Source organism: Bombina bombina, chromosome 5, assembly GCF_027579735.1.
Source record: "Bombina bombina isolate aBomBom1 chromosome 5, aBomBom1.pri, whole genome shotgun sequence".
NCBI lineage: Eukaryota > Metazoa > Chordata > Amphibia > Anura > Bombinatoridae > Bombina > Bombina bombina.
The window spans coordinates 530393735-530407000 of NC_069503.1; the positions used below are offsets into that span (position 1 = coordinate 530393735).

Genomic DNA, 13266 nt, shown 5'->3' on the forward strand with positions numbered 1-13266 from the left:
GCTTGAAACATTATTTGATGAGCAGGGGCACTAAGAAAGCCCCATCTGCTATATACAGAAACATGAGACTGCTCATTTGAAATAGGTGACTTCCCTTTTCAAATGAGCAATAGCATGACCTTTAGAATACACACACATTAACCATAGTGAAGATGATTAACGGCACCATTTGAAAGTGGTTTACGTGAAAGGAGGTTGTTGTGGAGCCCATATCTCCCTTCATACGTAGAAGGACAAGGGAGACAACATTTAAATATTGGGAACACACCTTTTGAAGGAAGAGACCCATGACCCACTTGGATACAAAGGAATGAAATACAGTACAGTGAATTTAGCTATTTGATAAGCCAATCAAGCCAACAGATCCTATAATCTCACATAAGCGATGAACATAAAATGTTGGTTTTTAACCATGGCAACCATGGAAAACAAAAACGACTGGAGAAGCCACTATTTTATGGTTTAGTAATTGTAATTTTGTAAGAGATTAAAAGAAAAAAAAAATCTTGTGACATTTCTAGGTCTCTCCTACTCATTTCTTATACAAGTGGAAATGTTGCTAATACACTTAATAAAACATTCCATATTTATACTGTACCTCAAAAATGGGCTTAAGAGATACACGAATGCCTTTGATATCCTTTGGAAGCATTTCACGTTGAGACATTAAAAACAGACATTGCTGAAAAAAAAATGTTGTTATTACATGTAAAAGTTAACATTTCACCTGAACATAGCAAACTGATTTGAACATACCAACAATATCTTAAACCTTAAAAAGAAAGGGAAAAAAAAGAAGAAGCTATAAATAAAATATGGACGGGTGCCAGTCTTCCCTCTAAGGCTAATTGTGTGAGCGGCCCAGCAGTGAAACCGTTAATAAGGGAACCATACCTTGCAGTCTGCATTGTGAAGTGTTTGCTAATTGCTCTAATTAACTTTTTCACTGCTGGGGCGCTCACAAAACTAGCCTTAGAGGGAACAATTGGATGGCTCATATCTTGTACCCAAAGGCAGAGCTTTTTTAACTTTCTGCAATGAGTTTTAAACAGGCAGTTACACTGAAGCACCAGCTTATTTACAATGTGTTGATTAAAGGGATAGTAAACACCAAAAATTTTATTACCCAGTTTTACATAACCACAACTGATATAGAAATATAAATTTTACCTCTGTAATTACCTTGTATCTAAGCTTCTGCTGACTGCCTCCTTAGCTCAGATCTTTTGACAGACTTGCATTTCAGACTATTAGTGCTGCTCTTAAATAACTTCACGTGCGTGAGCACAGTGTTATCTATATGAAACACATGAACTAATGCCCTCTAGTTGTGGAAACTGTCAAATGCATTCAGATGAGAGGTAGCCTTTAAGGGCTTAGAAATTAGCATATGAGCCTACCTAGGTTTAGCTTTCAACTAAGAATAACAAGAGAACAAATCAAATTTTATGATAAAAGTAAATTATAAAGTTGTTTAAAAACTGCATGCTCTATCTGAATCACGAAAGTTTAATTTGGACTTCACTATCCCTTTAGCTCTACAATGGCAACATTTCACAATTTTGCTTTTGCTTTCAACAGGTCAGGTTACATTAAAGGGCTAGAAGATGGTAAGATGTTAATGCCACTCACACACACACACATATATACATATATATTATATATAATACCCACATAAACTAGAGCATTGTAAATTAAAATGAAATATTTACCTGTAAATGCAATATCATACACATGCTAAGAGACTATTTACAGTTATCTGCTCTTTTAAACTAGAGAATACAAATAAAAGCAGACTAACTCCTAAAAGACTTAAATTTAAAGGGATAGTAAACCCCCAAATTTTCTTTTATGATTCCGATAGAACATACAATTTTAAACAACTTTCCAATTTAATTCTATTATCACATTTTCTTAATTCTCTTGTTATCCATTGCTGAAGGGACAGCATTGCACTACTGACAGGAAGCTTAAAATATCTATTTAGCCAATCACAAGAGACAAAATGTGTGCAGGCACCAATTAGCAGCTCCCACTAGTGTATGATATGTGCAAATTAATTTTTTAACAAGGGATACTAAGAGAACGAACACATTTGAAAATAGAAGTTAATTTAAAAGTGTCTTAAAATGACCTGATCTGTCTGAATCATGCAAGTTTAATTTTGACTTTCCTATCCCTTTAAATGATTAACGGACACAGAGCTACAGCCCCTCTCACATAACCTACTGCCCTCATAGCTAACATATGAAGACGAGTTAACCCTATGATTGCCAGAAAGGGCTGCAATACTATTGTAGTTCTCTGTGGTAGCCAGCGATTAAAAGTTACTCTGGAAGTTTTTTGTTGTTGTTGCTCCAGTGGACTGAGCCTGACAAGCAGCAGACAGAAGAGGGAGGAGGAATCATCCTGCGATTCTGTCGTGCAGGCTGCTGGAGAAGAGCAGTTTTTCTAAGGTCTCCATGTGCAATGACAGGAGGACACCGGCAATAAAACAGCACTGACACATGGCCCAATAAAAATTAAATAAAAAAACCACACAGAGCAGAGGTGCAAATACGGATCTGCAGGCAGACTAAGTCTGGAGACCTGGAAAACTATGTAACAATTCAATTATAGGCACATGGATTCGAGATTTTAAAATCAAAGCTTTCTCCTCTCTAACTGCACTGGATTTACAAAAATTTAAAGTGACACCAAACCCAACATTTTTCTTTTATGATTCAGTTAGAGAATACAATTTTAAACAGCATTCCAATTTACTTCTATTATCTAATTTGCTTTGTATTTTTAGATATCCTTTGTTAAAGAAATAGCAATGTATATGGATGAGCAAATCCCATGAGCCATCTATGTGCAGCCACCAATCAGCAGCTACTGAGCCTATTTAGATAAGTAGTAGTAGATAGAAGTAAATTAGAAAGTTGTTTAAAATTGCATACTCTTTCTAAACCATGAAAGAAAAAAAAATTGGGTTTTATGTGCCTTTAACGCAGTACAGATCTATTTGAAGAGTCCTGCTCTTTCTGACGGCATGCTGCATCTTGTATATGAAAGATAATTAAATTTGGCTAGAAAAAGATAGGGACATTTCTATAATTAAATTTATTTTAGGCTTAGATGCAACTTTGTATACAAACAGTAATTTGAATTTGCTGGATAATGTTTTGCGGTACTATAAAGCAGGGAGTTGAAACACAATGGGCTGTCTCTTGTCTACTAGTTTTTTTTACAGAAAAGAACTTTGCGATCAGTCTGGTCCCATCCATAGCAGTCAAATTCTGTATATGTCAGGGAGTCAATTTGTAAACAAAAGTTTTGTACAGTTAACCCCAGACATATCCAACAAACTTTATGTATCTCATTAGTGAGGTGCAGCTATACCCTTCATAGATATAACAGGAGTCCATACCAAGTTACCTGCATACGGACAGAATTCTTTATTGTTATTAGTGGGTTTTAAATGTTAGAAAAATGGGCAGGTAAATGGAAAATGAGATTTAATACTGGAAAATGCAAGGTTCTACATTTTTGAAGTAAAAATAAGCAGGCAACCTATTATTTAAATAGGACTAGACTTGGCAAAACAGAGGAGGAAAGGGCTTTGGGAGTAGTAATAGATAACAAGCTAAATATGGGTGCACAATGCAGGGCAGCAGCTTCTAAGGCTACTAAGATACTAGAATGTATTAAACGAGGCATTGATACAGGGGAGGAAAACATAATTCTGTCACTTTATAAATCCCTGGTATGACTTCGCCTTGAGTATGGAGTGCAGTTCTGGGGACCAATCTCAAAAAAAAATACATTGCAGACTTCAGTTCAGAGAAGGGCCACAAAACTATTAAAGGGAATGTGAAATTTAAGCTATAAGGAGAGGTTAGCCAAATTGGGCCTGTTTTCTCTAGAAAAAAAGGTGCTTGAGAGGTGACATTTTTACTTTATATAAATATATTCAAGGCACATATACAGAGATGGCAGAATCTGTTTATTCCAAGAAAACAGTTTGTGACAAGAGGTCACAATTTAAGATTGGAGGACTGGAGATTTAATCTGCAGCAATGCAAATGTTATTTCACTGTAAGAGCAATCAAATTGTGGAACTCATAACCTAAGGAGGTAGTAAATGCCAAAACCTTAGATACATTTAAAAATGGTTTAGATACATTTCTGGCTAGAAACAGAATTCAGCTATATGATTGTGTTAAATGAGTCACCTTTTTAATGGGATTTCAAACCTCATCATCTACTATGTTACTATATTATTATGTTACTATGTAAATGGCCATTATAGTGCAAAAATGTAATATTCCAATGCTTTAAAAGCATGTCATTTCAGCACTGCCGGACCTGTGAGTTCTCTGTGGCACCAAAGCGGTACTTTAACTCCTTAGTGGGGGGGGGGGGGGTTAAACAAGTAAGCTTACAGAGCCAGACTAACTTTAGATCTACCGACTAAAGATATTCACTAATGAATTTCCCTGTAATAGTCTTTTAATCTGTATACATTATATAATTAGATCTTGTGTTTGTAATTAAAAAAAAAGAAGTGTGTCATATTTTTTCCAAACCTATTTAATGGCCATGAAACTACTATGAATGTATTTGAAAAATCACTTCCTATCCTATTCAGTTTTTGTGCATTTTTTTTTTACATTAAGTGGTCAATATTCACCAAACAAATAGTGTACACAAATAGTAAACAAAGAAAATTAAAAATAAATATGATTATATACAACATATAGTGAAAAAGGGAATAATGGATATACTCACAAACTGGATATAACAATATCCACTAAGTTTCAATGAAAATAAATTGTGTCTGTTTACCTTGTTTCATCAAAAATAAGCATTTTAAGAGGGATATGAAATCCAATATTTTTCGGTCATGATTCAGATAGAGCAACGTTCTATTTTACTTCTATTATTTAATGTTCTTCGTTCTCTTGGTATATTTTGTTGAAAAGCAGGGTCTTAAAGGGACACTGAACCCAAAATTTTTTCTTTTGTGATTCAGATAGAGCATGACATTTTAAAGGGACAGTCTAGGCCAAAATAAACTTTCATGATTCAGATAGGGCATGTAATTTTAAACAATTTTCCAATTTACTTTTATCACCAATTTTGCTTTGTTCTCTTGGTATTCTTAGTTGAAAGCTAAACCTAGGAGGTTCATATGCTAATTTTTTAGACCTTAAAGGCCACCTCTTTTCAGAATGCATTTAACAGTTTTTCACCACTAGAGGGTGTTAGTTCACGTATTTCATATAGATAACACTGTGCTTGTGCACGTGAAGTTATCTGGGAGCAGGCACTGATTGGCTAAACTGCAAGACTGTCAAAAGAACTGAAATAAAGGGGCAGTTTGCAGAGGCTTAGATACAAGATAATCACAGAGGTTAAAAGTATATTAATATAACTGCGATGGTTATGCAAAACTGGGGAATGGGTAATAAAGGGATTATCTATCTTTTAAAACAATAAAAATTCTGGTGTAAACTGTTCCTTTAAGCAACTTTCTAATTTACTCATATTATCACATTTTCTTCATTCTCTTGGTATCTTTATTTGAAATGCAAGAATGTAAGTTTAGATGCCGGCCCATTGTTGGTGAACAACCTGGGTTGTCCTTGCTGATTGGTGGATACATTTATCCACCAATAAAAAAGTGCTGTCCAGAGTTCTAAACCAAAAAAAAAAAAGCTTAGATGTCTTCTTTTTCAAATAAAGATAGCAACAGAACGAAGAAAAAATGATAATAGGAGTAAATTAGAAAGTTGCTTAAAATTGCATGCTCTATCTGAATCACGAAAGAAAAAAAATTGGGTTCAGTGACCCTTTAAGCTCAAGAGAGTGCCCATTTCTGGAACACTATAGGGCAGCAGTTTTGCAAGAATGTTATCCCTTCGCAAGAGTGCTAGATGGCAGAACTATTTCCTGCCATGTAGTGCTCATGTTATTCTTCAACAAAGAATAATATGATAACAAAGCAAATTTGATAATTAGAATTCAATTGGAAACATTTTAAAAATGTTGTGAGCTGACTGACTGAAAACTTTTGGGTTTCCTATCCCTTTAAATAGTATTACTGTCAGTTTTATATGCAATTCCTGTACTGAACAAGGCCGGTAGAGGCATGCCCCTCTGCTCCAACAGTCCTTAAAGGGATACTGTACCCAAATTTTTTCTTTCGTGATTCAGATAGAGCATGCAATTTTAAGCAACTTTCTTATTTACTCCTATTATCAAATTTTCTTCATTCTCTTTGTATCTTTATTTGAAATGCAAGAATGTAAGTTTAGATGCCGGCCCATTTTTGGTGAACAACCTGGGTTGTTCTTGCTGATTGGTGGATACATTCATCCACCAATAAAAAAAGTGCTGTCCAGAGTTCTAAAACCACAAAAAGCTTAGATGCCTTCTTTTTAAAACAAAGATAGCAAGAGAATGAAGAAAAATTGATAATAGGAGTAAATTACAAAGTTGCTTAAAATTGCATGCTCTATCTGAATCATAAAATAACAAATTTGGGTTCAGTGTCCCTTTAAACACAAATTAGAAGCACAATTTTGAGGATATGCCCCACTTTACTCTAGTCATGGGTGCCTTCTTTTAATCTAGCTTTCCCATCATTCCAGTGTTGATGTGTTTGCACATGTGCAGTAACTCTCCTGCAGATACCTGCAGTCTAACCTAGGTTCCAAATTGGCAGCACCAATAATTAAACGGTGCATAGGTGTTTACTGTCCCTTTAACAGCAAGCGATAATTGGCAGGAAGTACATAGCTAATACTGCTGGCTATTTATTTCAAATTAAATTCTGACAGCTTTTACTCAACATTTTTTCAAGAAAACCCCCCAAAATTCAACAGTTCTGATTTTTCATATACATGATATAGTTTTTAGTACAATCTCCCTTTAATGATATTGCAAATAATTTTTAAGTGCATTTTTCATCTCTGCTTCATTGTAAGAGACAAGAATATAATCTTTAAATACAAGAATGGAAGAAAGAAAAAAACCTACAAAAATGTAATCTTACCGGGAACATGGATTTTTGTATCAATTTTTCAAATACACGTTTCCAAATATCCTTGTTGTACTTTTCTTTTAAGACCATTTCAAATGTCTTTCTAAAATAGCTGTGGTAATGTCCGTTTACTGATTGAAAAAAAAAAGAAGCGATCAGATACTGCAGATGTCCTAACCAGCCAGAGCATATATACACACAACTCACACGCACATTTTATATATACACACACACTTTAGAGGCACACTCTCACAGACAAAACTCAGTCTTCAATATCAACAACAAATCTGACAGGATGCACTCTTTATTGTGAACGTTTTTGTGGCTTTCACCCCTTCTTCAGACAAATTAAAGAGAGGAAAAAAAACAAACATACTATGCACCACTACCCGCAATGCACAGCCTATCACAAGGCAAGTGATTAAACTAATTACAATTATATCAGCTGCTAATCATTATCACAAAAACTGTGTAAAAAATCCATTATACTACAGTACATAAAAAAAAAAAAAAACACTATCTTGGAGAGAAATCATACTGTGAAGGATCTGAGAATAATGTTAATAAATCGTGCTCCTGCTGCCAAAAGAGGAGGGGACAGGAGCAAAAAATAACTACAATTGGAAGCTAAATGGATTTTCATGTTGGACACATTACAACCTAAGGGGATATATATATATATATATATATATATATATAGTCCATATTTCTTATTTTTTTCTTTTCTTATTTTTTTTTAAAGGGAAAGTCTACTTCAGAATTTTAATTTTGAATAGACTGTCCCTTTAAGTTAGGTCTTTATTGGACAAGAAGATGTGCAATAACCACCATGAGGAGACAGGCTTTTTTTCTGCGGTTAACGTATCCACCCAGCCCCTTACTATTAGCGCTACTTGTCTTTGGTTGTTGACAACTTATGCAGTGAAGATAGTTGTTTTCTATGTAAGTGTGAGAGCCAAAAATTAATATTATTCAACAATGTCTGACTATATGGTAAGATATCACGCCCTTAGTTATTATATATATTATTATTTTTTTCCTATGGCATAGAGAGTCAACAACGTCATTCTAATTACTAGTGGGATATTCAACTCCTGGCCAGCAGGAGGCGGCAAAGAGCACCCCAGCAAAGCTGTTAAGTGTAACTTCCCTTACCCATAATCCCCAGTCATTCTCTTTGCCTTTGTCAATGGAGGATGTGTGAAGATGGTGTCTGAAGATATTTAATCCTTTTATGGGTACTTTTCCCTGCAAGTAAGGATTAGGGGCTATGCTGTGTCCATGTCAATCTCTTTAGTAAGAGTAATGGTGGCTATTAGCAGTTAGAAAGCGACAAGGTTGTCTTTGCTTTATTTCTAACATTGTTGCTACCCCTTCATAGAAAGCCAGGGTTGGTTACTCTGTTCTTTCTTTTTCTTCAGGTCCCTGATAGAGGGTGGGGTGTCTATCACACCTAAAGAAGCTGTTCCTGCCCTGCAGCTGTATCCACAGGTAAGTGCATTTGCCTTCTAGGTACTGAAGGACAACACTTTGGAGGTTAATTCCTCTTGTGGATCATCATCTTGGACATGTATATCCCCTTAAGGGGTTATCAGTGGGGCAGTTTGGCAAGCACTGTAGTGGGTGAAACTTAAGGGGTTAATTTTTCCCCTTTCATAGAGAGACTGGCTGAAGGGTATTGTTTAAGGGTTACAAGGAGGGTCTAGGACCTTTATTTGGCTTCCTATGTTATCCATTAAGCTTATGGATATAAGAAAAGGGTTCCGCTGCATATTGGTTAATTTTGTACATTATTAGTGGCGCAGTTTCTTTCTGAGGCCCGGTCACGTGACCTCCGCTCTCGGCTTTTACTTAATCTGAGCGGAGTGAAAGGCAGTGCGTGCGTCTTAGCGAGGTTATAAAGATCTTGCTTTTTTAATCTGCTATAGTTTCTCTCAGTTTTTTCTCGGACACTCTGTTCTATCGAAGACTTAGCGTTCCTGGTCCCTCAGCATTTCATTTTTTACAGTGAAATTAAATGCATGCGATTTCCTTATACTTATATTTTTCTGCATTATATGCTTGTTTGATTAAAGTGTCATAACTGTTGCTTTCTCTTAAAAGTGACATACCAGTTAATTTTAATTGTTTTGGGAACCTTCCAACTATGGACACAGACCAAGACTCTGTTTCTATGGATAAATGTGTATTATGTTCAGAGGTCCAAATTGTTTTACCTATGCAATTTTGTTCCTCATGTTTGGCTAAGACTCTAATATTTAAAGATAAATTACTCTTTTCTGAGCCAATCGTCTCTCAGGATAATGCTGTTCAGGATATGCTTAAGCTTTCTCCTCAGACGTCCCAGTCTATGGTAGTTTTACATGCAGTGCCCTGCAGTCCCTCTCAACCTCCTGGAGGTGTTTATTTGCCTGGAGATTTTGCTGCTCAGATAACTTCTGCGGTGTCTGCAGCTTTATCTGCTTTCCCTACCTCGGCAAAACATAAGAGGAAATCTAAACATAAGGTTTCTGACCTCTCTAAATCTGCATTGGTCAGTCTTTCCCAAATGTCTGATGAGGAGGATACTTCAGTAGCTTCTAAAGGTGAAACCTCAGACTTTGATACTTTGGGGGAGAAATCTTCAGAATCTGAAGAGGTTACTTTCAGATTTAAGCTTGAACATCTCCGGTTGCTTCTGAATGAGGTTCTAGCTACTTTAGATGACTCTGAACCTTTGGTTTCTGTCAACCCTAAAAAGTCTACTAAACTTAGAGTTTATGATTCTCCCTCTTCTTTGAATGTTTTTACTGTTCCAGACAAGATGTCTGAAATAAGCCAGGTGCTCCCTGTCACGGATACCAGACAGCTAAGGCTACCCCCCCAACCCCTACTACATGGCTCACTCCCTGTTACATTAGATTTGGCCATTTCATGGCTTATGGATCTCCCAGATGCATGCTGTGTTGCTTTGCTATGTACACTTGGTCATGGAAGAGCTGATCTATGACCAGGAAAAACCCTCCTAGGCTGGCCGGGCTTCTGGAACTCCCGGTCAGCCACCTTACAACTGACACCCGCCTAACCCTCTCAGGCTGGCCGGGCTCCTGGAACTCCTGGTTTGCCACAGAACAGCAGGACACCTGCTAACTTTACCCCTGGTCGCTCCAGTGGCCCTTTGCCCCAGAGCTCGGCTCTTTTGGGGATTGGTAGCCCCTAAGGAGGACAAGAGGTGGGGGGGGGGGGGGATTACCGGAGGGGAGCTCCTTTGGGAACCGGGGTTTTTAGACACCCCTACCCCCATAACTTCAACCGACTAAAAATGACACCCCTGAAGTGCCGCCGCTCCCCCGGGATCGCCCCGAATCTGTCACACCTGGGATTCTGTGGGACTATGGCTGCTATGGAGGCGCTGGTCTGTCTGGAGGGGCGGTAATGGTGGGAAAATTGTGGGATTGTCCAGTGAGCTGTGTGTATAAAAGGAGTGTATGTTTTACAATAAAATCAGTTCCTGTTTCACCTGAATGCTAATGTCTAGTTATTTGGGTGGGCTCCTGCTAAAATCAATTTCCTGGGCTACATAGAAGCCTGTTCCAGGCAGAGGAAGGACCCTCTGGCAGAGCTTCCTAGTCTGGGTAGCAGGAGTCTGCCACAGGGTGGGACCCTGAATACTGGTGCTGTCGGGCATCAGGGGTGGCTACAGGCTGTGGTCACTTGCTAGCTACATAGCTGCAGTTGGCAGGGAGGAAGCAGAACCAGTTTGGCGAAGCTACCCAGTTGGGGTAGCCGGGGTATCCATCACACTCCCTTTTCCCCTTCTCCTGTTTTTAAAAAGATGTTTCCTGTTGCTGACTCCATTCGTGACTCATGGTGCACTGTGCCAAATGTAGAGGGAGTTATCTCTACTCTAGCTAAACAAACTACTTTTCCTATAAAAGGATAGTTGTTCCTTTAAGGATCCAATGGATAAGAATGTAGAGGCTTACTTAAAAAAAAAAAAAAAAAGATGTACATACATCAAGGATTACAGTGGCAACATGCGGCAAGTATTGCAACGGTTGTGGGAGCAGCATCTTATTGGTGTGATGCCCTGTCTGACCTGATATCAGAAAAGACTACGATAGAGGAGATCCAAGATAGGATCAAAGTTTTTAAACTGGCAAATACCTTTATCTGCAAAGCCAAAATGCAGGCAATTAGACTGTGAACTAAGATGTCTAGCTTCACTGTTCTAGCTTGCAGAGCTCTGTGGTTAAAATCTTGGTCGGCTGATCTTTCTTCAAAGGCCAAGCTTTTGGCTTTACCTTATAAAAGGTAAAACCCTTTTCGGTCCTGGTCTGGCAGAAATCATTTCAGAGATTACGGGTGGAAAGGGATTTTTCCTACCTCAGGACAATAAGAATAGACCTAAGGGTCGACAGGCTTCTAATTCCCGTTCCTTTCGCAACTTTAAGGGACAGAAGACTTCCTCTTCTTCTTCCAAACCAGACCAATTCAGGTTCTCTTGGAAGTCCAGCCAGCCTCGGAATAAGGGAAAACAAAACGCCTTCCGCTGACTCTAAATCAGCATGAATGACCCACCCCCGATCCGATTCTGCATCAAGTGGGGGGCAGGTTTTCCTTTTTTTTTTTTGACAGGTTTGGATAAGCAATGTCCCAGATCCATGGGCTGTGGACATAGTATTCCAGGGTTTTAAAATAGGATTCAAGTCTTGCCCTCTAAGGGGCAGATATCTCCTGTCAAGACTAACGTCAAACCAGGTAAAGAGGCAGGCCTTCTTAAATTGAATAGAGGACCTATCCTCCCTGGGAGTTATTGTACCAGTCCCTCTACAAGGTCAAGGATTCTATTCAAATCTATTTGTGGTTCCCAAAAAGGAGGGAACTTTCCGTCCAATCCCAATGCCTCAACAAATTCCTCAGGGTTCCGTCCTTCAAGATGGAAACTATTTGTTCCATTCTTCCATTGGTTCAGGAAGGTCAGTTCATGACGACTATAGACCTGAAGCATGTTCCAATTCACAGGGATCATCACCAGTTTCAAAGGTTTGCTTTTCTGGACAAGCATTTCCAGTTTGTTGCACTTTTGTTTGGTCTTGCCACAGCTCCCAGAATATTCACAAAGGTTCTGGGGGCTCTATTGGCAGTGATCAGATTCCAGGGTATTGCTGTAGCGCCTTATCTAGATGACATCTTGGTTCAAGCATCATCTTTTCAACTAGCAAAAGCTCATAAAGAGATGGTGGAAAGTGAATCTGGAAAAGTGTTCTCTAGTTCCAGATTCAAGAGTGTATTTCCTAGGGATAATCATAGATTCCCTGTCCATGAAAATTTTCCTGACGGATGTCAGAAAATCCAAAGTTCTTGCTTCCTGCCTTTCTCTCCAGTCTGCTGTTCGTCCATCAGTGGCTCAATGCATGGAGGTGATTGGTCTGATGATGGCTTCCATGGACAACATTCCTTTTGCTCTGTTCCATCCGCGAACGCTGCAGCTTTGCATGCTCAGTCAATGTAATGGAGACCAGTCAGATTTAATCGCAGAGGATAAATCTAGATCCCCTAACAAGAGACTCTCTCGTGCTGGATTTCACTGGAACATCTGTCTTGGGGCACTTCCTGGGTGATTGTGACTACGGACGCCAGCCTGTTAGGCTGGGGAGCTGTTTGGGGTTCTCAGAAAGAGTATTCTCTTCCCATAAACATCTTGGAGTTGAGAGCAATCTCTAATGTCTTGACAGCTTGGCCTCAATTATCTTTAGTCCGGTTAATCAGATTCCAATCGAACAACATTACCTCAGTGGCTTACATCAACCACCAGGGGGAACTCAAAGTTCCTTGGCCATGAAGGAGGTGACTCGCATTCTGCAGTGGGCGGAAGCTCACGATTGTCTCCTATCTGCCATCCACATTCCAGGGGTGGACAATTGGGAGGCAAATTTTCTGAGCAGACAGACTTTTCATACCGGGGAGTGGGCTCTTCAATCGGAAGTGTTCTCAAGGATAACTCTCAGATGGGGAGTTGGATCTGATTGCGTCTCGTCAAAACGCCAAACTTCCAAAGTACGGATCAAGATATCCTCAGGCCGCTCTGATAGATGCTCTGGCGGTTCCTGGGATTTTTGGTCTACCATACCTGTTTTGTCCATTTGCTCTCCTTCCACGAGTCATTGCTCGTATCAAACAGGAGAGACCATCTGTGCTTCAAATAGCTCCTGTCTGGCCTCGCAGGATCTGGTTTGCGGACCTAGTGAAGATGT

General features: G+C 38.7%; 1 protein-coding gene across 1 annotated transcript in view; it reads right to left on the reverse strand.

Moving 5' to 3' along the window:
- Nucleotides 1-13266, reverse strand: part of LOC128660548 (TPR and ankyrin repeat-containing protein 1-like) — a 327764-nt gene that overhangs the window by 293872 nt on the left and 20626 nt on the right. Inside the window, 2 exon segments of the mRNA XM_053714460.1 lie at nucleotides 599-682; nucleotides 7043-7161. Coding sequence (XP_053570435.1) covers nucleotides 599-682; nucleotides 7043-7161 — 203 coding nt within the window.